Source organism: Peromyscus eremicus, chromosome 9, assembly GCF_949786415.1.
Source record: "Peromyscus eremicus chromosome 9, PerEre_H2_v1, whole genome shotgun sequence".
NCBI classification, from domain to species: domain Eukaryota; kingdom Metazoa; phylum Chordata; class Mammalia; order Rodentia; family Cricetidae; genus Peromyscus; species Peromyscus eremicus.
Genome location: NC_081425.1, coordinates 3,706,360 through 3,727,953, shown reverse-complemented (window position 1 = coordinate 3,727,953; position 21,594 = coordinate 3,706,360). Strand labels below are relative to the sequence as shown.

At 47.8% G+C, this 21,594-nt stretch overlaps 1 protein-coding gene across 1 annotated transcript in view; it reads left to right on the top strand.

Annotated features, from left to right (window-relative positions):
- The first annotated feature begins 14,722 nt into the window (after window positions 1-14,722).
- Farp1 (FERM, ARH/RhoGEF and pleckstrin domain protein 1) overlaps window positions 14,723-21,594 on the top strand; it is a 200,605-nt gene continuing 193,733 nt past the window's right edge. The window contains exon 1 of the mRNA XM_059273188.1: window positions 14,723-14,912. Within this exon, the coding sequence (XP_059129171.1) occupies window positions 14,742-14,912 (171 nt within the window). The 5' untranslated portion in view covers window positions 14,723-14,741. The remainder of the gene's footprint in view (window positions 14,913-21,594) is intronic.

The following is a 21,594-nucleotide window of genomic DNA, read 5'->3' as shown; positions in this document are numbered from 1 at the left end:
GATATCTGTTGTAGAATGGGTAACATCCTAAGTTACCATCTTCGTCACGGTAGCTGAGTCTACTGGAAAGAGACCCTCAAGATCTGCCTGTTGACATTTCTTCATAGAAAAGGGGATGGAGAGGGTCATTAGTCCTTCACCTGAGATTCCCGCCATTCCTTCCTGCACCTGTCTCCCAGCTGTATGTAATTGTGTCTAAGTGGCACGTGGCTGCGTGGGCTGAGGAGGGGTTAGAGTATATAGAGTGTGGGAGATTTCACTGAAGGTGGCGGGGGAGCGGGTGCCATTTAAACAGCTGTCGTCCCTGTTGAGGTGAGAACTTCTGGCCGCTTCGGCGTCACTTGCTGTCCTGTAAGCCCATTCAACTCACCATTTCTCTGAGCTGGACTTGGTTGGATCATAGTTTGCTTCCTCATTGGTGAGTGTGTTCAAATCTCCCCAGGAGAAATTCCCGCCATAGTGTTCTCGGTGGGTTTTGTGGCACAGAGCTTGACTGACACTTGTGTGAGAGGGAAGGAGCGTTCAGGAGGCTGTGTGAGGGCACCTGGAAAGGCTGAATCTTAACGTCCCTGGACTTGTCATCCCGCACAGGCGGTGGGTTCCAGCTGAGCACTTGGGTATCAGCACAGGCCCTGGACATCTGGATCTCATTCTCTGACTGCCACTTGGCAGCGGGGTTCCTTGGGTGGGTTGGCTTAACCTGTGTTGCCTCAGTCTCCTCATCTGCCAGGTTGTGAGGATTTAGGGAGTTAGAAAGGTCTTAGGCCTGTACTTGATGGAGAAGGTGCAACAGGAGCCTAGGTTGGGTTAAATTAACATTCTCCACCTTTAGGAGGTGTGGCCTTTTTGGAGGAAGTGTGTGGGGGGGGGCGGTGGGCTTTGAGGTTTCAAATGCTCAAGCCAGGCCCAGTGTCATTCCCTTTCCTGCTGCTTGAAGATCTGGATGTAGAATGCTCCACTACTTCTCCAGCACCACGTGTGCCTGCATGCCGCTGACGAAACCCAATTAAATCCTTCCCTGTATAAGACTTGCTGTGGTCATGGTGTCTCTTCACAGCAGTAGAAACCCAAAGACCCCTCCCCGCCCCACACTATAGGAATGATTAAGTTATGGTGCATTCCAGATGGTCCTGGTTGGGGTTGAGCCTGGTGGCCCAGCTCTTGTTCTGTTTTGTAGCGTGGCCTCAGGTGTGTGAATAACCCATCTTTGCGTCTCCCTTGAAGCAGGCTACGGCGACCGTGCATCTTTCCTAGTCATTCATTTTCTAACATGGACAACAGTGTTTAATTGAATACCTCGTGTGTCAACCAGGCTGACATTTAAACTTCCTCATTATTTCGCAAGGGGTTTGGCTTTCTTATTATGTATATATTCCTTGACATTTCACTGTTTAACTAATCATTGGTTCTGAAGGAAGGACATGGTACCCTTTACACGTGTGTTGTATTGTGTCTTTGGATTATGGCAATACTGCATGGTTGGTTACTCAAATAAGAGTGAAACTGTTGGAGACTGGAGGAGACCGTCTTTAGTGACTTCGTTGTGTGGGGAGAAGCTTGAGGAAGCCTCTGATTTGCACTTTGTGGATTTGGCAAGTTTTAAACAGGTGGCTTTTGTCTACGTCAGTGACTGTGACACAGGCTATAGAAACCTTTCAGTTTGGACATTACTCTCCTCTTTGTGCTGTTACGTTTATTTACTCATTTTTGAGGCAGGGTCTTCGGTCACTGAGGGTGGCCTTGAACGTGCTGTGTAGCAGAGGATGACCTTAAATTTATGATCCTCCTGCCTCCACTCCCCAAGTGCTGGGATTACAGTCTCATACCACTACACCTGTTCTATGCAGTGATTGGGTGGACTCTGAGCTTCTTGCTTGCTGGGTAGGCACCAGCTGAGCTATGTTCCAGGCATTGATTTCTTCAGTATTCTTTCCAGAGAGCGTGAAACCTCAACAGTCTTAGAGGTCATAAACGGGAAGCAGAGTTTTTATTGACTCTTTCTTTATTAAATAATCAGCTTGCTGGGAATATGTTGGCTTTATTTAGAAGCAAACTTTGCTTTGTGGCTTGCTAAAGAAAGTACCTAGTGCTTGTTGTTGTTGTTTACTCCAGACATATGTAGTTACTAAACCTTCCGTTTTCTCACGAACAGAAGGAGACACTCTTATCTAGGGCCTCCGAGATAAGCTCAATTACCTGACAAGTCAAGACAGCTAAATAACTGCTGGGAACGAGATATGAGCTGGACAGGGCTAGGGACTGATAGAGCAGTGTCTGCCCACCGAACCCTAAGGCTTGGCTGTCATTTCCAACCTCAAGTTGATCCTGCCCCCTTGGAGGTAACATCTACTCCCTTCCACTTCTCTGACTGGAAAGTTTTTCAAAATCACCAAGCACCTGGAAGCAACCATGACGTCTTTCAGCAGAAGGACGGTCAAACAGTGGTACACCCGATCAGTGGAGTAGTCCTCGGCAGCAGAAGGAAATGAGCTACCGAGTCAGCGAGCGAGTCACATGCACCTTAAGAGCTGAGGCTTAGGTGACGAGGCCAGTGCTGGCTGGAGTGAGAGTGGCCCCCTTGGCTCGTATATTCGCAGGTTTGCTCCCCAGTTGAACTGTTTGGGAACAATCGGGAGGTGTGGTCTTGTTGGAAAAGGTGTGTCACTGGAAGTGGGTTTTTAGGTTTCAAAAGCCCATGCCAGGTCCGGTGGCTCTCGGCCTGCTGCCTGAGGATTAGGATGTAAAGCTCTCGGCTACTTCTCCATCATCATGACAAGCTTCTGAAACCATAAGCAGCACCCCCAACTAAATGCCTTCCTTTATGAGCATTGCCGTGGTCATGGCGTATCTTCACAGCAATAGAACGCTAAGACAGGCCATATACTGTGCAGTTCTCATTTATGCTCATCTGGAGAAGATAGAACTCTAGACATAGAGTGGATGTCTGGGTCAGGTTTAGGGAAGGAAGGATGCATAGATGGAGAACAGATGTCCAGTCTTCTGAATGCCACTGCAGTTGTACAGCTGTCAAACCTGTGGAGTGTGTGGCATAAACATGAGGCCCCAACACAAGCACACAGCTTAGTTAATAATAATCACTGTTGGTCCATCCGCCACCTGTCACAGAGGCGCCACACTCATGAGAGAGATGAACCGTCATGAAGCCGTATGAAGAGAAAAGGTGTATGGGAAAATGCTCCTGTCCAGTCTTTCTAAACAACTGCTGTGAAAAGAGTCTCTTTATTAATTACAGGCTGAGGTACTTGGTGTCCACGTCACTGTCTGCTGCCTCTGTCTCTCAACCACTGCGTGGGAACACGCAGCGTCCAGAGCAAAAGGACTTTTCCTAGTCTTTGTCCTCAATTCCACTTGTCTCTCGTTCTCCCCTTTTTATTTTCTTGCCTCTACTTACCTGGACTTAGCACCTGGCCAGCTCCTGCTCTGCCGTGGATGCTTAATGAAGACTGTTGAACACAGAAATATATGTATGATCCACCCGGGCCACCTGCCACCACTGATATTTAAAAAACACACGTTTCTCCCTTTCCAATGTAGTATCTCCCCAGGGTGGCCTCCAATTCACAGTGTTCCTGTGACCACCTCTCAGGCTCTAGAATTACAGGTGTGTGCACCTCCATATCCAACCTGTTCCCCTGTTTTCAGGGTCCAACTCAGGTGCCAGTTCTTCAGCCTGTGGGAGACGTGAGAATTCAGGACAGCACCCTGTCTGAAGTAAACGTGCAGGCTTCACAATCGGCTCGGAGCACCTGCTCTTTCTCTTCTCTCTCTCTTCCACCTTCATATAACTAAGGACAGAACTGCCTGGTGTGATGGGAAACAAATCACTGTTTCCCAAGCACAAGCGCAGTTGCTGTAGTGTGGGGAGCCCTGTCAATGCCTGCGGGTGGTGATGAGCGCCATCCTTGTGACCCTAGGCGATATACCTTAGACATCAGGTACCTGTGTGTATAGATGTTGAGTGAGTAAATCCGGTAGCAGACTTTGCCTTCACTGTGGGCCAGGCAGCCCAGGGGTTCTGCACTCCACACATTTGGAGAGGCCTGGCCTGTGTCGTTCCGGAAGAGAACCTTTTGGTGAGTGGATGTGATTAAAGAGGGTGAGTTTGGCTCAGCTTGAGAAATGTGCCTGGATTACACTGCTGAGACATCATTCTTGGGACACTGAGAGGGGCTGGCAGCTGCCGCTCCCTCACAGGAGTCCACTTGCACCTGACATGATCTTCACACTGGCTGTCCTGGTTTGTTTTGTCAGCTTGACAGGCTGGAGTCATCTGGGCAGAGGAACCGCCATCAGACTGGCCTGTAGACAAGTCTTTGGGGACATGGTTGGTCTTGATTAATGATTGATGGGGGAGGGCTCAGCTGTGGGAGGTGTCAACCCTGGGCAGGTGATCCTGGGGCATATAAGAAAACAGGTTGAGTATGTCTTGGGGAGCAAGAAGTAAGCAACATCTCTCCATGGTCTCCACAACAGTTCCTGACTTTCCTTCATGATGGATGGACTGTAAGCTGTGAGAGGAGATGAACTCTTTCTTCCCCAGGTTGCTTTTGGTCGTAGTGTTTTGTCATTTCAGTAGGAAGCAGATTAAGACGGGGCCTTTGTACCTGGAGGTGAAATAGAGCTGAAGGAATGTGGGTGACTAGAATCTGCAACTGACCATCTCCAAAATTAGAATTACTGCTTTGTTTTTTTGTTTTGTTTTTTTTCTGCCCTGGTTTCCTGATCTCCTGTGGGGACAGAAGAGCTTTCATTTCCCAGTTCCATTTTGTCATTGCACATCCTTGAAATGCAGGAAGTGTGCTCCCTCAGATCGGTGAGAGCGTAAACAAAGGTAGCATCTTGGTCGAGAGAAGGTTAGAGTGTAATTGAAAATTGATTGGCATGGGTTGGCCTCTTTTCTTGCCATGATCTGTCGGAAACACAATTATTCAACATGTGTGGGAGTTTCCTAGGCAGAGAGTGATCTCTTGGTGAAGTGGTCAGTGTGTGTAAATTTGTCAAGGATGATGGGCTTACACATCTTATCTACACTGACCCTCCTGGGACCTCTGAGCATCAAAGCTGTGGTGTCACCAAGCTGGTGAGGTGGCACATACCTGTCATCCCAGCATGTGGAGCATCTGGGAGACAGAAGCTGGAAGGTCAGGAGTTCAAGGTCATTGTCAGTTGTGTAGTGAGTTCACAGTGTGGGGACTCCTGGATCCTGTCACAAAAGAACAAAAATGAACAGTGATTCCAAGGCTAGAACCTCCATTGGAGCACTCAAAGTCTTATTAAGACACAGATGGGGGGCCTGGCTGAGATGGAGAACCCGTGTGTCTAACGGGTTCTCAGGTGGTACTGCTGTCTGTGACTCTCAGTGGCTCTACGGAGATGGCAGGTGAGGGAGAGGATCCAGAGCATGTGCCCCAGAACCCCGGCCCTACAGACATAGAGTCCACTGAAGAAAGAGACATGCTGTCACATTGCAGGAGACATAGAGCCCTCTCTGCCCCCCTGGGACCTGGCAAGGCAGGAGGAGGAGAAAGGCCCAGACAGCATGTGGCTATAAGTTAATATTATAAGTTATGCATCTAACTCCAGGGAGAGTAGAGTGAGGGAGAGAGTCATGAGGAGAGGCCTGCTGGAGTTGGGGAGGTGAGGAGGTGGGGAGAGCCTTGTAGGAAGGAGGTGAGATCTTGCAGGCTCATCTCAGCAGGACCTAGTGGGTGAGCATTGTTTAGTTCACGGGGAGCAGTGACTGAAGAATAGTGAGATGCATAGCTGGGTATCTGGACATTTTACTTGGCGTTGGTCAGACTCGGGTGTTTAGTTAAGGACATGGTTACAACTGGACATTTGAATTTTTTTTTCTTCCCTAGGGTAGGGATGCTGGAGACCTCAAATTGGATTTCTTTTTCTTTTTCTTTTTCTTTTTTTTTTTTTGTTTTGTTTTGTTTTGTTTTTCGAGACAGGTTTTCTGTGTAGCTTTGCGCCTTTCCTGGATCTTGCTCTGTAGTCCAGGCTGGCCTCAAACTCACAAAGATCTGTCTGGCTCTGCCTCCTGAGTGCTGGGATTAAAGGCGTGCGCCACCACCGCCTGGCCTCAAATTGGATTTCTTAAATAACATGTAAAAACCACTAAAAATAGAAATGTTCCTTTTATTCAGTTTCCTTAGAAGTAAGTGTTCCCTAGAAATTTGGGGGGAGAGGAATTTAATTTAGATTTAATTAAAATGAATATTTTCTCTGAGACAGTCTCATGTGCTGCACAGTCATGTAGCTGGGGATGACCTTGAACTTCTGATGCTCCTGCTTCTCCTGAGTGTGGAGTTACGGGCATGCACCCCCATGCCTGGTTTAAATCAATATAGCGCGTTACATGTTCTCAGTGTTTACTTGGTAGGTGAGGAAGACGGAGGTGCTGATTACAGTCGCCTTTCTTAGTTCATCTTCCCCTTCCCTGCTGCTGGGGTAGACCACGCCGCTCGGAGATGGCCCCGTCCTGGACATCAGCGGATCCGAGCCGCCTCCCTTCTGAGCCACCCTGGTGGTATACAGTTTCTCTTGCTCAAATAAGTAAACACATCTGCCAGAAGAGCTGCTGCTGAGCTCTCCTTATCAAAGTTCCCCAGGAGAAGCCGGGCTCAGCTGTGTGGTCTCCCGAGGTGCTGCTCCTGGCAGGCAGAGGTCTGGTTTGTCTCCACCCTCCCCTCCGCCTGGGGCCTGGCAAAGGGACCAGGAACACAGGGTGTCTTTGTCCTGGTAGTTCCCAGCTCCCACAGGCAGAGCGGATGAGCTGAGCTGTTGGAGACAGTCACACACCCTTCTCACTTCGCGCTCCCAGGTGTCTGACACACTTGACTTTTGTCCCACAGTATGGCACAGGCACACTCCTTCGACCTCCATGTGTGGCATCGAGAAATGTTCCAGGAGTTCCAGGTGGCAGCCTCTCCGATCCTGCCCATCTTCCTCTGGGGTTTCTCCTGTGAATAACAACTTGGGATGTGTTTTTCTTAAGCTGGAACTTGTAAATCGCTTACATTTAAAACTGGAAGGGGAATACTATTGTGCGCAAATAATTCCTTGTCACCCATTTTGATTTATAGGTATCCCTTCTCACTGATTTTATTTTATTAGATTTATGGTCTAGATAGGGCTGGAATCCTCAGCAAGACTAGGAAAGGAAAAATTATTTACTTATGTCCTAGTAGGTAATATAGCGTATAATTTTGCAAAAGTGAGGGTTTTTTTTTAATTGCATTTATTTGTGTGTGTGTGTGTGTGTGTGTGTGTGTGTGTGTGTGTGTTCAGAGGACAGCTTTCAAGAGTCAGCTTTCTCCTCTCAAGTGGGTCCCTGGGCTGACAGTTTGTCAGGACTGTGGGCAAAGCACCTTTCCCCATAAAGCATCTCACTGGCCTGGCCGCGCTTGCGTGTGTGCGTGCATGTGTATGTGTGTGTACATGTGGGCCTCATGTGAAGGCTAGCGGGTGACTCTGGTGTCTTTCTCTATTGGTCTGTGTCATATTTTTTGAGGCAGGGCCTCTGGCTGAACCTGGGGCCTGCTATTTTGTCTGTTTGGCTCTTGTGTCCTCCCCCACCCAGTGCTGGGGTTAGACATGAGCCGCTGTGCCTGGTCTTTCTGCAGGCTCTAGGGATCCAGACTCAGGTTCTCAAGCTTATGTAGCAGGTGTTCTTGTTCACTGAGCCATCTCCCTGGATCACTCTGTCTCACAAAATTTAAAATGTCTGAAAAAGTGTGCAATAAAGAATGAGTTTCCAGTCCTCCTGGTGTTAGCCTTCACCAGTGTGCTGGCGAGTCTTCTGTGCACTTGACACAAACTGGAGTTATCTGAAAGGCGGCAACCTCAGCTGAGGAAATGCCTCCACACGTATCCAGCTGTAAGGCATTTTGTCAGTTAGTGATCAATGGGGGAGGGCCCATACCATGGTGGGTGGTGCCATCCCTGGGCTGGTGGTCCTGGGTTCTATAAGAAAGCAGGCTGAGCAAGCCATGGGGATCAAGCTAGTCAGCAGCACCCTCCATGGCCTCTGCGTCAGCTCTTGTCTCCAGGATCCTGCCCTGCTTGAGATCCCGTCCTGACTTTCTTCCGTGATGAACAGTGCTGTGGAGTGTAAGCCATTTGGGTTTATTTAAACCTTGCTGGTTTTTGGTGGATTTTTTATGTTTTCAGGAGTGTCTTTATAGCCTTCACAATTGTTTAGCTTTTGTCTTACAGTGGAAGTGACTTTTGAATGAACTGCTCTTCATTGTTTGGCTACTTCTTGTTTTCCTGAAGTTTATCTTCTAGTAGTTTCTTTTAAAGGGTGCGAGTCACATTCCTCAGAATTCTCGCCCATTGAGCACATTAGGCTGCTGGTATCTGAGCGAATCTTTGCCCTAGCTTAACATTTTGATTCTTCAAATGTCTGGGATTGTTTTTGGCACTTAGTCTGTGGCTATGGCTGTGGAGAAATCGCACCTCTGTTCTCTATTTTAATTGAGCCTTCTGCTCAGGTGCCTAAATACTTTTTCATTTTCCAAGACCGGTGAAGTGTCTTGGTGGTGGTTCTTTACTTACTATTAGGATGTGATGTGCTTTTAGAGAAGTTTAAATTTTTCTATTGTATTTACTTATTTGTACGTTTGAATGTAGGTATGCACATGCTGTGGCGTGCCTGGTGGTGGTCAGTTTTTCCATCAATCTGGGGGTCCCAGGTACTGAACTTGGGTCGTGAGGCTTGGTGGCAGGTGCCTTGGCCTGCTGGGCTGTCTCCTCATTCCCAACTTATCTTTCCTTTCTGGAATGTTCTCCTAAATCATGCCCTAAACAACGTGTTCCCCTTTTCTGAGTCTTCGGAGGCATGCAGATCATGTCTCGTTTTTTCTCTGTCTTGTTTTTCCCATTTTCAACCCTTCTGCTTCTCTGAACCACCCTCCTGTAAGTGCCCACAACTTCATCAGGACACAGCTCCTTTTATTGCTTTCCATCTGACCCACATTTTTGTGACACTGGCTGGAGACGCTTCCAAATCTCTAAGACCTCAAGTGGATTAGGTTTTGGATTCTTTTAGATATTGGAATATTTTGGGATGAGATCTTATAGTCCAAACAAGGTTGCTTGTCTTTCCATCTTATGCAGGTAGCCCAAATGTAAATTTTGGGTGTTTCCAGTCTCACATGGGTCAGACTAGGACTTTTCCATTTGGGACATGATATTGGTGCTTAGAAAGTTTCGGATTTGGGCCAGGCATGCTGGTGCACACCTTTAATCCCAGCGCTAGGAGACAGAGGCAGGCAGAACTCTGTGACTTTTGAGGCTAGCTGCTCTACAGAGCAAGTTCCAGGGCAGCCTGAGTTACCTAGTGAGACACTAAAGAAGTTTTGGATTTGGGAATGTTTCAGATTTCGGATTAGGAACTTTTGTCACCCTTGTGTGCCTCTGTGCTGATTTCCTTCTGGGGTCCTTGGTTTCTTCTAGGCCCCCATATGCTTTTGTGTATATGATCTCATTCATTTTATCAAGTCTTGTGAACTTAGGATGGTATGTTTGGGCAATTCAGCAGGTGGAGCTGCTTCGAGCTGCAGACCCTCCTGTCTCTGCCCCCGGTGTTGTTGGGATTACACTTGTGTGCCACCATGCCCACTTCCTAGCAAAAGTTTAATCTGTTGCAAGTGACATCTCTGTCATCGGTGACCTCCTGACATTTGTTATGACTGCTTTCTTTTTTGTTTTTGTCATTTTGAGACACTGTCATGCTGTGTAGCCCAGGCTGGCTTCACACTGTGGGCTTCAACCTCCAGAGCACTGGAACTTCAGGTGTGCCCTTCCCACTGCTCGCTCCCTCTCGCTCCCTCTCGCTCCCTCTCGCTCCCTCTCGCTCCCTCGCTCCCCCCCCCCCAGCATCTTTTCAGGACCCACCTTCGTTAGTAGAGGAGGCTGTGTTTTTCATTTTGTGTTTTGTGTTTGTTGTTTGTTTTATCAGGTAACTATTTGTAGGAACCTCACACACAGGGATCTGCCCCGGCTAGGAGGGGTTCTTAGGGCTCCTGGGGTGTGTAACAGAAACTTAGGTGAAGCCTGGCAGTGTCTATGCTGTGGTCTCTGCCTTCCCCTCTTCCCTTTCCATGTGGCTTGCTTGTGGGGTTCCTCACTTGGTCCTACCTGTGCCCAGGGAAGCTGTTCTGCACATCTGCCTCTGTCCTTCTGAGAACACCACTGCTGGTTTGTAGCCAGGGGATTCTGTTCTGGAGAATCAGGCTTTATATTGGTCTGAGATCTGAAGCTGGGACAGAACTTGCCAGGCATTTCTGTGTGACCTTCACCGAAGTCTGGCCACCCCTTGGGAGTCCAGATGTCTTTGCATCTCAGGGAAGGAGTGTGCGTCTTATGTTGAGCTCCTTATTGCTTTTGGGGAAGTTCCAAGAGGAACTCTTGAAGCAGGGATATTGTGGCACAACAGCTCTCATTGGTTTCTCTGCCAGTTTTTGTTCCTTTACTCAGTTGAAGTGACATTTCAAGGAGATGTGAGGAGCAAAGTAGCTTTGTAAGCTCCTAACTTTTAAGTGTGGAGTGCCACAGTACTGGTAACTTGTCCTTTCCTTGACCGTCCCTCAGGGCGTCCAGGCGGCTGGGGAAGTCAGCCGAGGCGAACAGAGCCCACGTTAATGTATGCACAGGGTTGGTTAGGCTTGTTTCCCTGGAAGACAACACTGCAGGATTGTGGGCTTCTCAGTTGGGATGTCAAGCATTCGAAGCATCCCTGCAATGTTCTCTGGGCTTGCTTAGGATGTGTCACTTGAAGCTTGTGACTGGGTTTACATGTGAATTCAACAGAGCTTTCTATGTTCAGCAGCCGTCCACGTTCTAGCATGTAAACAAAGCAAGTGTGACATCCTTTGGGAAATGACAATACTCAGAAGTAGTACAAGAATGGGGTCATCTAAGGGCTATAGAGAAAGGAAGTTTAGATACCGGGTCTGTAAATCAAGCTCGGGTGGGGATTTAGAAACCAGGGTGCTAGAAGTGTGTACATACACCCGAGGGTCTTGGGAATGAAGACTTTCATCTCAGGAGATAAGGACAAAAGACATGTGTTTATAGGCAGGGCTGTGGGGATGGGAGAGCTGGGAGGGTACAGCTCTAACTCCTGCACCTTGGTTGGGTTGAGGAGTGATGTGGGAGAATAGGTCCCTCCCTTCCTACCTGGCATCAGCTCCCTGGCTTGGGGCTCAGGACACAGTAAAACACACACACACACACACACACACACGGCTGGGAATGGGGAAGATGCACTTGACTGCAAGTGTGGTCTACCCTGAAGGTTATATTATTTTAACCATAAGATATCAAATAACAACACATTCATAGAAGTAATTTTGCATGGTTTATGGAGAGGATCTTGAGCCCAGTTGACTTCATAATGAATCCAGCAGCACCCACACCTGACTGACTGAGCACCCCTGGGTGTCCTGTCTTCACTCAACGAAGACACCATGCTCAGAATTGTAGGTTGATAGTCCAGTCTTGTCTCTCAATACATCGAGATGAGCTGCTTAAGCCTGGACCACATGACCAAGCAGATTCAAGCAGGAGCTTGGTGAATGTTTATTTGTGCCAGAGATTAGAAAGACATCAGGTAACTGAGTAGAGTCTTCAGTGGGTGTGTAGGAAGGAGAGGGCTAGTCCTCCTAAAGCTGGTCTATAACTGACGGTTCCCTGTCATGGGACCCAGACTTTCAGGGTTGTATTAGAGTAAGTAGTGGCCTCTCACATTTCAGTGTGGGATGATGGGGGTGGGAGAAGCAAATGGCGAGGTGCTTCCTAAAATGTGCTCGTGTCCCTTTCTGATGGGTTGTGGGATGCAGATCCTAGTAGTTGGAGTCAGTGATGCGGATTGTGGGTGGGGCTGCATACTCTACCCTAGTGTCTTTGGACCACTCTATGCATATTGTGAGATTATGAAGGTTTTACCGTGAAGGGAAAAAGGCCCATGAGGAAGTTCCTGGGAAACTTCTTGGGGACTTGCTTCTACAGGAGAGGGAGCCGAATGAGCTGGGCAAGGAACCTTCTAGAATAAGGCTTACAAGCCAGCTGGCTGTTCCCAAGGATCAGAGCCGAGTGTTGTGCCTTTCCGAGTCGTCAGAAGCACCTCAGCTTCGTCTCCGTCACTCAGTGCCTCTGTATTCTCCCTCCTTCCTTTCTGATTTCTCATCCCCCTTGACCCTTCACGATGGGACACGGTTAGTCTTTTGCTTTTGGGGTTCCACAATCACCCCCTTTATTCACACCCATGACTTTTACTTGTACAGTGTACTGCGTGTTTTGTGTGTCAACTTGACACAAGCTAGAGTCATCAAAGAAAGGAGCCTCAGCTGACAAAATTCCTCCTTGAGATCCAGCTGTAAGGCATTTTCTCATTTAGTGATCAGTGGGGGAGGGCCCAGCCCACGGTGGGTGATGCCATCCTGGGCTGCTGGTCCTGGGTTCTATAAGAACATGGGCTAAGCAAGCCGGGAAGCAGCTCCCCTCCATGACCTCTGCATCAGCTCCTGCCTCTGAGATCCTACCCTGTTTTGATTTCCTGTCCTGACTTCTTCAGTGATGAACCACAATGCTGAAGTATGAACCTAATAAACCCCTTCCTCCCCAACTTGCTTTTTGGTCATAGTGTTTCATCGAAGCAATAGAAACCCTAACTAAGACATACAGTAAGATGGACTCGAAGCCTAGAACCTATGTCCATCCCCACCTCCTAAAAGCCTAGGTCAGGCCCACCCCTGTTCTTCTGCCTCCCTCTTGCCCTGACTTCACGTTTTCCAATCATCCCAATCTCACCCATTCTCCCAATAGCTAGCCACGTGCAACACTGGGCTACTTTGTCTACAAAAGCGGGCTCATCAGGCAATCTTTCATTTTCCATCTCTCTGTTCAAGTATTACCTCATGTATGAGTCATAACGGTCGCTTTGAAGATGGACTCCCTCTGCCCTCCCCTCATTTCCCACGTCGTATGTCATCTACCAGTCCGTTTTCCTAAAGTTGTGTTTTTGTGGTGTCATTATTCTTGTCCTTGTGGCTCAGTACTGCCTACAGGGTGAAGGCTGTGTTCTCAGCCAGGCATTTGAGGGTCTCGGGAGTCTAATTTTGGCCCATTGTCAAAGTTTATCTTTAACTCTTTAGTCTTGGTTCACACTATCCTTCCATCTTGCCATCTCTTCCCCTCCCTCCCTCCCTCCCTCCCTCCCTCCCTCCCTCCCTCCCTCCCTCCCTCCTCTAGGAGCTCCTCCTCTGTACATGTATGGAGGTCCCAGGACAGGGTCTCTCTTAATATAGATTCATTCATCTGCTTGTGCTTAGCCTGTGAGCTCCAGGGCACTCCCGTCTCTGCATCCTCAGGGCTGGGGATGAGCCCGGCAAGTACTCTGCCAGCAGCCCTCTTCCCAGCCCCACAGCATCTTAGGTCCCCCACAAAGCGCTGTTCACTTTCCTAGAACGCCTTTCCCATCTGTGCTTCGTGGTTTTTGTTTTGTTTTGTTTTGTTTGTGTTGTCCAAGGTTTGTAGCCAAGCTGAGTTCAGTTTTCCCCTCTTCCCGCATAGAGACCCTCCCCCTTTACAGTTGTATCTTGAATTGACATCTCTTTCCTGTGTGCTCTGCTGACACAGAATCTGAAGCCAGATAGTGCCCTGCTGGCGACCAGTCCTCCAGCAACCATCTCGAACTTTGTGCCAAACTGAGCCTCAGTAGGTCTTTGTACAGAGAACACTCACGATTAAGGCCTCTTTAGGGTGTTCCTTGTGCTGTTGGGGGAGGTCACCAGGCTTAGCCATATGGAGTGACTTTGGCTCAAACTGTGAGCACAGAGTGGACAACAGCATCCAAGCTCTGCACTCAGTGTCCAGGAAGTGACATTTGAGCTGATGTTTTAAGCAATTAAAGAAGTTTCCAGGTGCAGGAAGGGTGTTCCGCCAGGGAGAGCCTGAGACAGTGTGGGAGGAGAGGACAGAGGCGGGGTACCCCGAGAGAAGGGTGGACTACTTGGGGAGCAGCAAAGAAGATTGTACTTAGGTTTTGGCTTCTTGGGAAGGAGGGCTAGTTGAAGGGTTGGGTGGCAAAAAGGAAGCGAATGGTGGCGTTCTTGCCATCAAGATGAATTTCAGAAATGGAGAGCAAAGCCCTGGCCACAGTCTCGTATATCTCTCTGTATGTTTATTTTCTCAGCTTATCAACTGGGAAGCCTCGGTGTGTGGCCTTCTCATTCTGCAGAATGACCACATTCCTTAGGATGTGACCGAGTCCCTACAAGATAATTAGTGGGTTTTAATGACAGAGCCTAGGTCCTGTTTGTTTCTTCCCACCCAACTTTAAAGGTGTGAGAAGTAGAGCTGGTGATTGGAGACCCAGAGTGATAGAGTGGAACACAGCCGAGGCTATAGTATGAATAATTAAGAGCTGACCACAAAGCTAGAAAAGAATAAGACATTCAGTATGCAAAAATGCAAATGAACAATATGAGTAAAGATTTGAATGCTTAAATGTGACATTTCAGGCAGGTACACTGGAGGCTGCTGTATGTGGTTCCTGTGTGGAGAAGGCGTGGAGGGCTCCTTTACCTGGTGCAGAGTCTCAAAGCAGGAGGAGATTTTGCAAGAATTACCAGGGTAGTTTTAGAGGAGTCCTTTCTTCTGATACATCTCTCTTGTCGTTTCCTGCAGATATCATATAAGCTACTTTCATCATGGGAGAAATAGAGCAGAAGCCCACCCCAGCATCACGTCTGGGGGGCCCGGAGAATTCGGGGATCAGCACCTTGGAACGAGGACAGAAACCGCCACCTACACCTTCAGGAAAACTCATGACTGTCAAAATCCAGATGCTGGATGACACCCAGGAGACCTTTGAAGTTCCAGTAAGCCAGGGGTTTGTCCAAGGGTGTGGTGTGGGCGTCTAGAAGCGGGAAGGTCACCGATGGCCAGGGACATGAGGTGGATGGAGAGTGTCTGTGTGCTCAGGCACCTCACTCCTGTTCTGGTTCTGAGGGATCTGTTTTTCAGATCTGTACATGAGCCACCTGTACATATAGTTACATGAATGGCTTAGCTAGTTTTACTCTGACTTCCCAGACACAAATAGGTGTCATTATGTGTGTATGTGTGTTTTATATATTCTATACAGCATGCCTATATAGATATATATGTGTATCAAGTATAACTGATTAATGTATATTATGTGGTATAACTACATCTAAAGATATGTATATGTTAACATTGGTGTTGGAGGGAAGGATGGTGCTCTCAGTGGGTTGCGGTTTAATCTGTTGTTACCACAGGCAGTTCTCACTCTGGTGTGCGTGTGTGTTGGGCCCCTATAACATCATCCTGACATGAGGAAATTGGGAGCAAGTGAGCTCATGGCCTTCCTGTATGGAGAGCTTAGAAACTCTTGGCCCAGACTTTCCATGTGGCAGCTGTGGAAACAAGAGCGCTGCCCCCACATCCCAGGAAAGGGACCGTGGGGGTAACCGGTGGAGTCACTATTCTCCACTGCTCTTGGTCAGAGGCCCTTAGCGTCCCATGCTGTTCGTTGAGAGCGCTGCCCCAGTTGCTTCCCAGCCTCGTGCTTAAGCATCTGTTGCTAAAGACTAAGGCGCCATGCCAATTATGGGGGTGTAACCTGTTGAGGTCCCCAAAACAGAGACTGCACTTCTTAACCTTGACCAGGCAGAGACCCCTCAGCACACTTCATGCGTCATTTTTTTGTGTTCTCTCTTGGCTACCTGCCACTGTGTCGATCGTTGATTGTAGGGAAAGAAAATCAGTCTTGACTCCGAACAGCCAACCCAGAGAGCCTTTTGGAACACACCTGTTTCTAAAGTGGAGGCAATCCGTTCATTATTTCTGTTGGCTAGAGTGTCTGAAACTTAATAGTCGGCATTAACGGTGGTAACCCATCATTTAATCATTTATGGGATATGATTCAGTAAATTATATTTATTTCACAGAACATTGTTCAGGGAGTGTGAATTTAAGTGTCTCAGGGAAAGATAAAGCTCAGAATGGCTGTGTTTAAAGCCACCAATTTTATCACACATTGCAAACGGCCTTTGTACCTTTTTAATTTTCTTGCTGAGGAATTCATCTTTCAAGGACTTGGCCTAGGACTTCATATTCCAGTGAACAAAGCCACTGCTAATTTCTAGAATTGTAGAATACGTTGGGAAAGCACCTGCCACCCGCTGAGAATTCTGCCTTCTGGAACACATGGCCCTCCTTTCCCCTCCCCCAGTATTCTCTCTGCCTTGCCAGACTGGTTTGGTGAAGTATTCATTTCTTGTTCCTTTTTGGTCCTGTTAGGGGCCCAGGCTCCAGCAATGCTCTCTGTGAAATGGTGTTCCTGTCCAGGCTGGGGTAGAGGAGCTATCAAATGTGTGCACAGACTGAGGGATCTCTGTACTGTATTCCACTGTGGTTCTTGACAGAGAGCAAAGGTCACCACTCCATACCAAGCTACCATCTGAGTAGAAACTGTGCAGACACTATGTAGCAATAGAATTGTTTTTTGTCTTTTAAAATTCTTTCACCGGGACTGGAGCAACAGCTGAGCTGTTCAAATACAAGCACAAGACCTGATTTGGATTCCCAGAACCCATGTTTAAAAACAAAAACAAAAACCTGTCTTGGCAGTTCCTGCTTGTCATCTCAGGAGTGGAGGACTTGGAGACAAGTGACTCCCTTGGGCTCACTGGCCATCCACCCTACCCTATTTGGTCAGTTCCTGGCCAGTGAGAGATCCTGTCTTAAAATAAAGGTAGATGACACCAGAGGAACACCCCTGAGGTCATTCTCTCATGTGTGTGCATATACAAGCACATACATGCTTGTATATGCACACACATGCATACACGCAAATATTTACCGTCATAACTTTTGGTAGAGCTGTTCTTTCCATGTTTAACCCTTCTTTTTCATTCCATCTCTCCTGAAACTCATGTGTGCCCTTAATAGCCCTATTAGTTTAGCCTTGTGCCTTAGGCAGTGGCTGGTTCCTCCCCACACAACCCTCCCTTTGCAGACCTCTTTGTATCCTTGTCAAGGTGGAACCACACTGCCTGGGGTGAAAATTCCACTTTCTCTTATGATACTTGTTTGTTTCTCTTGGGCAACTTTCTGAGTACCTGCTTTCAAATCCCTGGAGTGAGGCAATAGTAAGTAACACTTCATGTTTCATGATTAAAGAAAAATGGTTCACATAAAATCTACAGTGTTTGGGTGCACATTGGGAGTTTAATAGGATTTGTGGCATTTATATGCCTTTGCCGCTGGCTGCTGGCTTCTCAGGGTTAGGGATCTGCTTTCTGATCTCCATGCCCCACCTCCCACCCCCATGTATCTGGGCAGATAGATGATTGGTGGTTATTAAGTGTTTGCCGATGGAATGCTACAGTGAATTTATTTTACAATTAGATTTTAGTAGTTTTAACATGTCTCTTCCACTCGTATTTTATTTGTCTTTTTCTATTTGGGTTGAGTGTACCTCCTCAGCCCACGGGCAACAGATGTTTTCCTTAAACTGGCTGTAGAGAGGCAGATGGATATCAGCATGTCCCTGGCTGGAGCAGATTCTAAATCTCTGCCTTGTGCTCTTTAAGAATAGCTAGGGTCCAGGCCCCCCCACAGCTGGACGCCGTCAAGGCTTTATGGTGGTTTGGTCGGTCCAAGGATGTGAAGGAAGGACGGACAGTGGCTTCAGGACTGCAGAAACCAGACCAGCTCCCCATAATTGCTTTACTCGCTTTGCTTTAAAGCTTTTTGCTAAGAGTTCACCAAGGCCTTCTGACCCTGGAAGAGGCCCCCTCTCCCAGAAGGGCAAGTGAACATCCTAGTGAACATATTCTCATTGCACACGAGCATTTGTCCTGCAGATGAGCAGGGCAAGAAGCCAGAAGTTTCTGCAGCTTCCTAAGGGGGTCTGTCTTCAGTGAACCCTGTCTTTCCCTGGGGATCGAGTCTCCTGGGCCTATTCTTACTACTTTTGTGTTAAAATACGGATGCCGGCAAAATACTCATTTTAAATGCAAGCTCCCTGACCAGCTTCTGCACAAGAAAACAAACCATATTCTTCATGGCGATTTTCATCTTTTTTTTTTCTTGCCTTTAGAAAATTTTTAATGAAGAATTGAGCCTTTTGGGAAGCCAGAGTAGTAAACACCGTTTTTTTTTTCCACTCGAGGCTAGCTAGGTGAGCCTCTTTAGTGTTGAACTTGGACATCTTTTTAGGTATTTCCTCTACACAGTGGAAAGTTCAAAACCAACATTTATAGGAAGCTCTGGCCTGGTGTTTTATCATCTTGATGTTGAAAACACCATGCACATAAGCCACACCTCACTGTTTGATAACACAGCTTTCTCCTCTTACCAAGTTTATAAAGCACAGTGGGTCCCAGGCCTTGGAAAACCTTCATTGCACATGAGGCATAGGGCTCCCTTCCCCCATCAGGCTGCCTCCTGTGAAGGTCCCTGAGAAGGTTTTATGTGTCTGGTTCTCCTGACCCCTCTGGGAAACAAACGCTGCTCCACCAGGGAGGATGGCTGGAGAGGCAGATGGCCACTTCTCCCCGTGCTTAGCTCCTCCTCAGCTGGACACTGTAGGAAGAGCTGGGGAGAGCCAAAGAGGAGGTAGAGCCTGGTCTTGCCTCTTGAGCAGGCCTGGTAGCACTAGGGAAAATCCAGCAGGTGGTGAGAAGATGCTGCGTGCCTTTTTGGGGTTGGCAGACACGGGGGTACAGGCAGTGGACAGAGTGCAGCCTCTCCAGTGGTCAGGGCCGGGAATCACACTGGGCTCTTACCTCTGTTTGTGTCTTTTTGATTTCCTTAAAGTTGTCTGTCGTAGCTCTCAAAGTTTGTGTGGCTTGCCGCCTTTGCCTGCCAGACTAAGTGTGAATATCTTGACTCCTGGGGATCCTGGGAGAAGGCAGGGCCCTGGCCCTGAGGGTCTACTGGAGGCAGGAACACTCCCTCCGTAACAGTTCTGAGCCACTGGCCTTCACTGTAGCTTCTGCAGTAGCAGATGGTGGAAAACGGAGACTTGTGTGCCTGATTCAATGTGGCAGTAGTGTGGGAGCACCTTGTAGGCAAGGCTTTGTCTCTCACAGCCTGCAGCAGGCCCGTGCCCCTGGGTCCTGACTGGACATTGCTCTCCAGCTGTGCTGCTTTCTCCTCATCTACACACGAAGCAGCTCTGTAGCTTCCTGCCTTGGACTTTCACAGCAGTTCTGGGAAGTACTGGGTGCCAGCCCAGCATAAAGATGATGAGGGAATTCACCATCGGTGCTTTCTGGGGTTCACACCAAGGCCAGGTGGCACTGGCCTCCAGTGCACAGGACCCTTCCGCTCGCGCTAGTCATACCCTGTCTAGTCCTTTTGAGACGGTATTTCACTGTGCTGCTGTGACTAGTCTGGAACCTCACTGCTTAGGCCAGGGTAGCCTTGACTCACAGAGATCTGCCTCATCTTGCTTCTTTAGGTCTAGCTTAATCTATTGGGAGGCTCCTATTTCAGCTGGTCATCCCCCCCCACAAGATCCTCCACATTTCCAGTCTGGGCTGTTTAGTTATCGTCCCCATTCCCCGCCTAACTCATTTATCAAAATCCCAAAATGGCCAAGCTCCATCGGAGGGCAGTGTTCTTCCTTCACAGTGTCTGGCCTTTCCTCTAATTAGCCTGGAAATCTCTGGCTCCCATCTGACGCTGACAAGGAGTCCCTACATCCCTGGAATCAGACTCGGTTTCCTTATCTGAAAAATGAGGCGTTTGGTCCAGACAGAAAACCTCCTTTCTCTGTCTTTTGGAAGTTGGGATGCTGTGTTGACCTCCTTGTGGATAAATCAACTTTTTGTGACTGTGTTCTGGAATTCTCTAACAAGACGGTAACACTGTGGGGATTGTTGTTGTTATTGGTTCTTTTTGTTTGTTTTTGAGACAGAGTCTAGCTCTGTAACCCAAGTTAGTCTCTCATAAATCTTCCTGTCTCACTTCTGAGATGGAGGTCTGTGCCACCTCTCCCTGGGTGGTGTTCAAGCAATCAAAATGCCCAAGGTCTGATCAGACACAGTCATTACTGTATACCTAGTGAGTGCTACAGCAAAGCACATGGTAGGCGCATGACAGTTACAGGGTATCAGAAGTCTTGGAAGTGCAGCTTTAGGGGTGTGGGGTGCTTACCCTGAAGCTCATTGAACCCCTTGGCAGTGGGAGATAGGAGTTCAAAATAAATCACATATTTTTCCTAGTAACACCTTGCTGATTAAAAAAACAAAACAAAACAAAAACACCCAAGATGTTTGTTGAAGCTGGAGAGGAGCCTTTACACGTTCCTTTGATATCATAGAAAAGACTACATCGAATTTTCTACTTTTTTTGTTGGTAGTAAAATTGCCCGAACTATTTTGGAGTTCTCATTAGGAACATTTTAAAGTCAGGCCTTCCGTGATTAAACAGGGCTTTCATTTTATTACCTTTGAGATGAAACAGGTTTTTCATTGCTCTGACCCTCACAGAAACCTGGGCAGGCCCTCAATGGAGGCTTGTTCTTCTGTGCTATCTGGCTCTGGAAAGGGGCTTGGTGGTGGCAGGCAGGACTTTACAGCCATCTTCCCGATCCTTGGCCTCTGTTTGCCCTCTTGGACACCCTGTGTCTTGTCTTTGTGACCCTATGGGTTTTGCCAAGAAGAGCCCAGGCTAAATATTAGATGGGTCTTTGTCCTTTTTGGATTTCATGGAGTTCCCATTTCCCATTTCTCTCTTGGCTGTCTTAGGGAATGAGTCCTGTTGGACAAGCCCTGGTCAGCCTGTTAGTCGCCTGCTCCCCTCAGAGAGATGAAGTACACCTGTGCTGGGAAAGCTCTTCCCGGGCTTGGCCGAGTTTCTGGCTCTCCTGGAGGAGCAGGATAGACCCACATAAAATTTAATTGGCTATTTGAAGCCACGGCCCAGAGTACATGCTGCCTCTCAAGCATCAGCCCTTGGTGAGAACAAGTGTAGGGAGTTTCACGTGTCCATTGGGCTCTTAAAAACAAGCCAGACATTGCTTTCTCCTTATCCATGTTGCTCTTGGCTCTTTAGCCAACTTTCTGAACTCGTACTGAAGCCCACTCTCCTGGGCCTGGGCATTTCTGTGCGTTATTTAACTTAGGATGATGTATGGGGCCTGTCTGGGTCTAGCCTCCCGAGGTTAAATTGAAAGGCTATTTTAATGGAGTTTAAAAAAAAAATGTTTTTCTTTTTTTTCATAAATCATTCCAGATAAATACTGTTAACCTTCCCTCCTGGCTCCTTAGATGCAGAGAGCCAAATTTAAACGTGGGCCTGAACTACTTTTCTTTCGGTTTTAGTTACCCTAGTGATCAAAGCCTGTTACGCGGCTCAGAGATGATGTAGCTTCGAACAGCTGTTTGTGATTTTCTCCCTAAAAATAATTACTCAGAACCTGACACATAAAAAGAATAGATGGTAATTAAGAACGTCCATTTCTGACGTTTAAATGGGCCACAGTAGGAAGTTTGAGAAGTTGTTTTCTTCTTCTTCCTTTAAGTG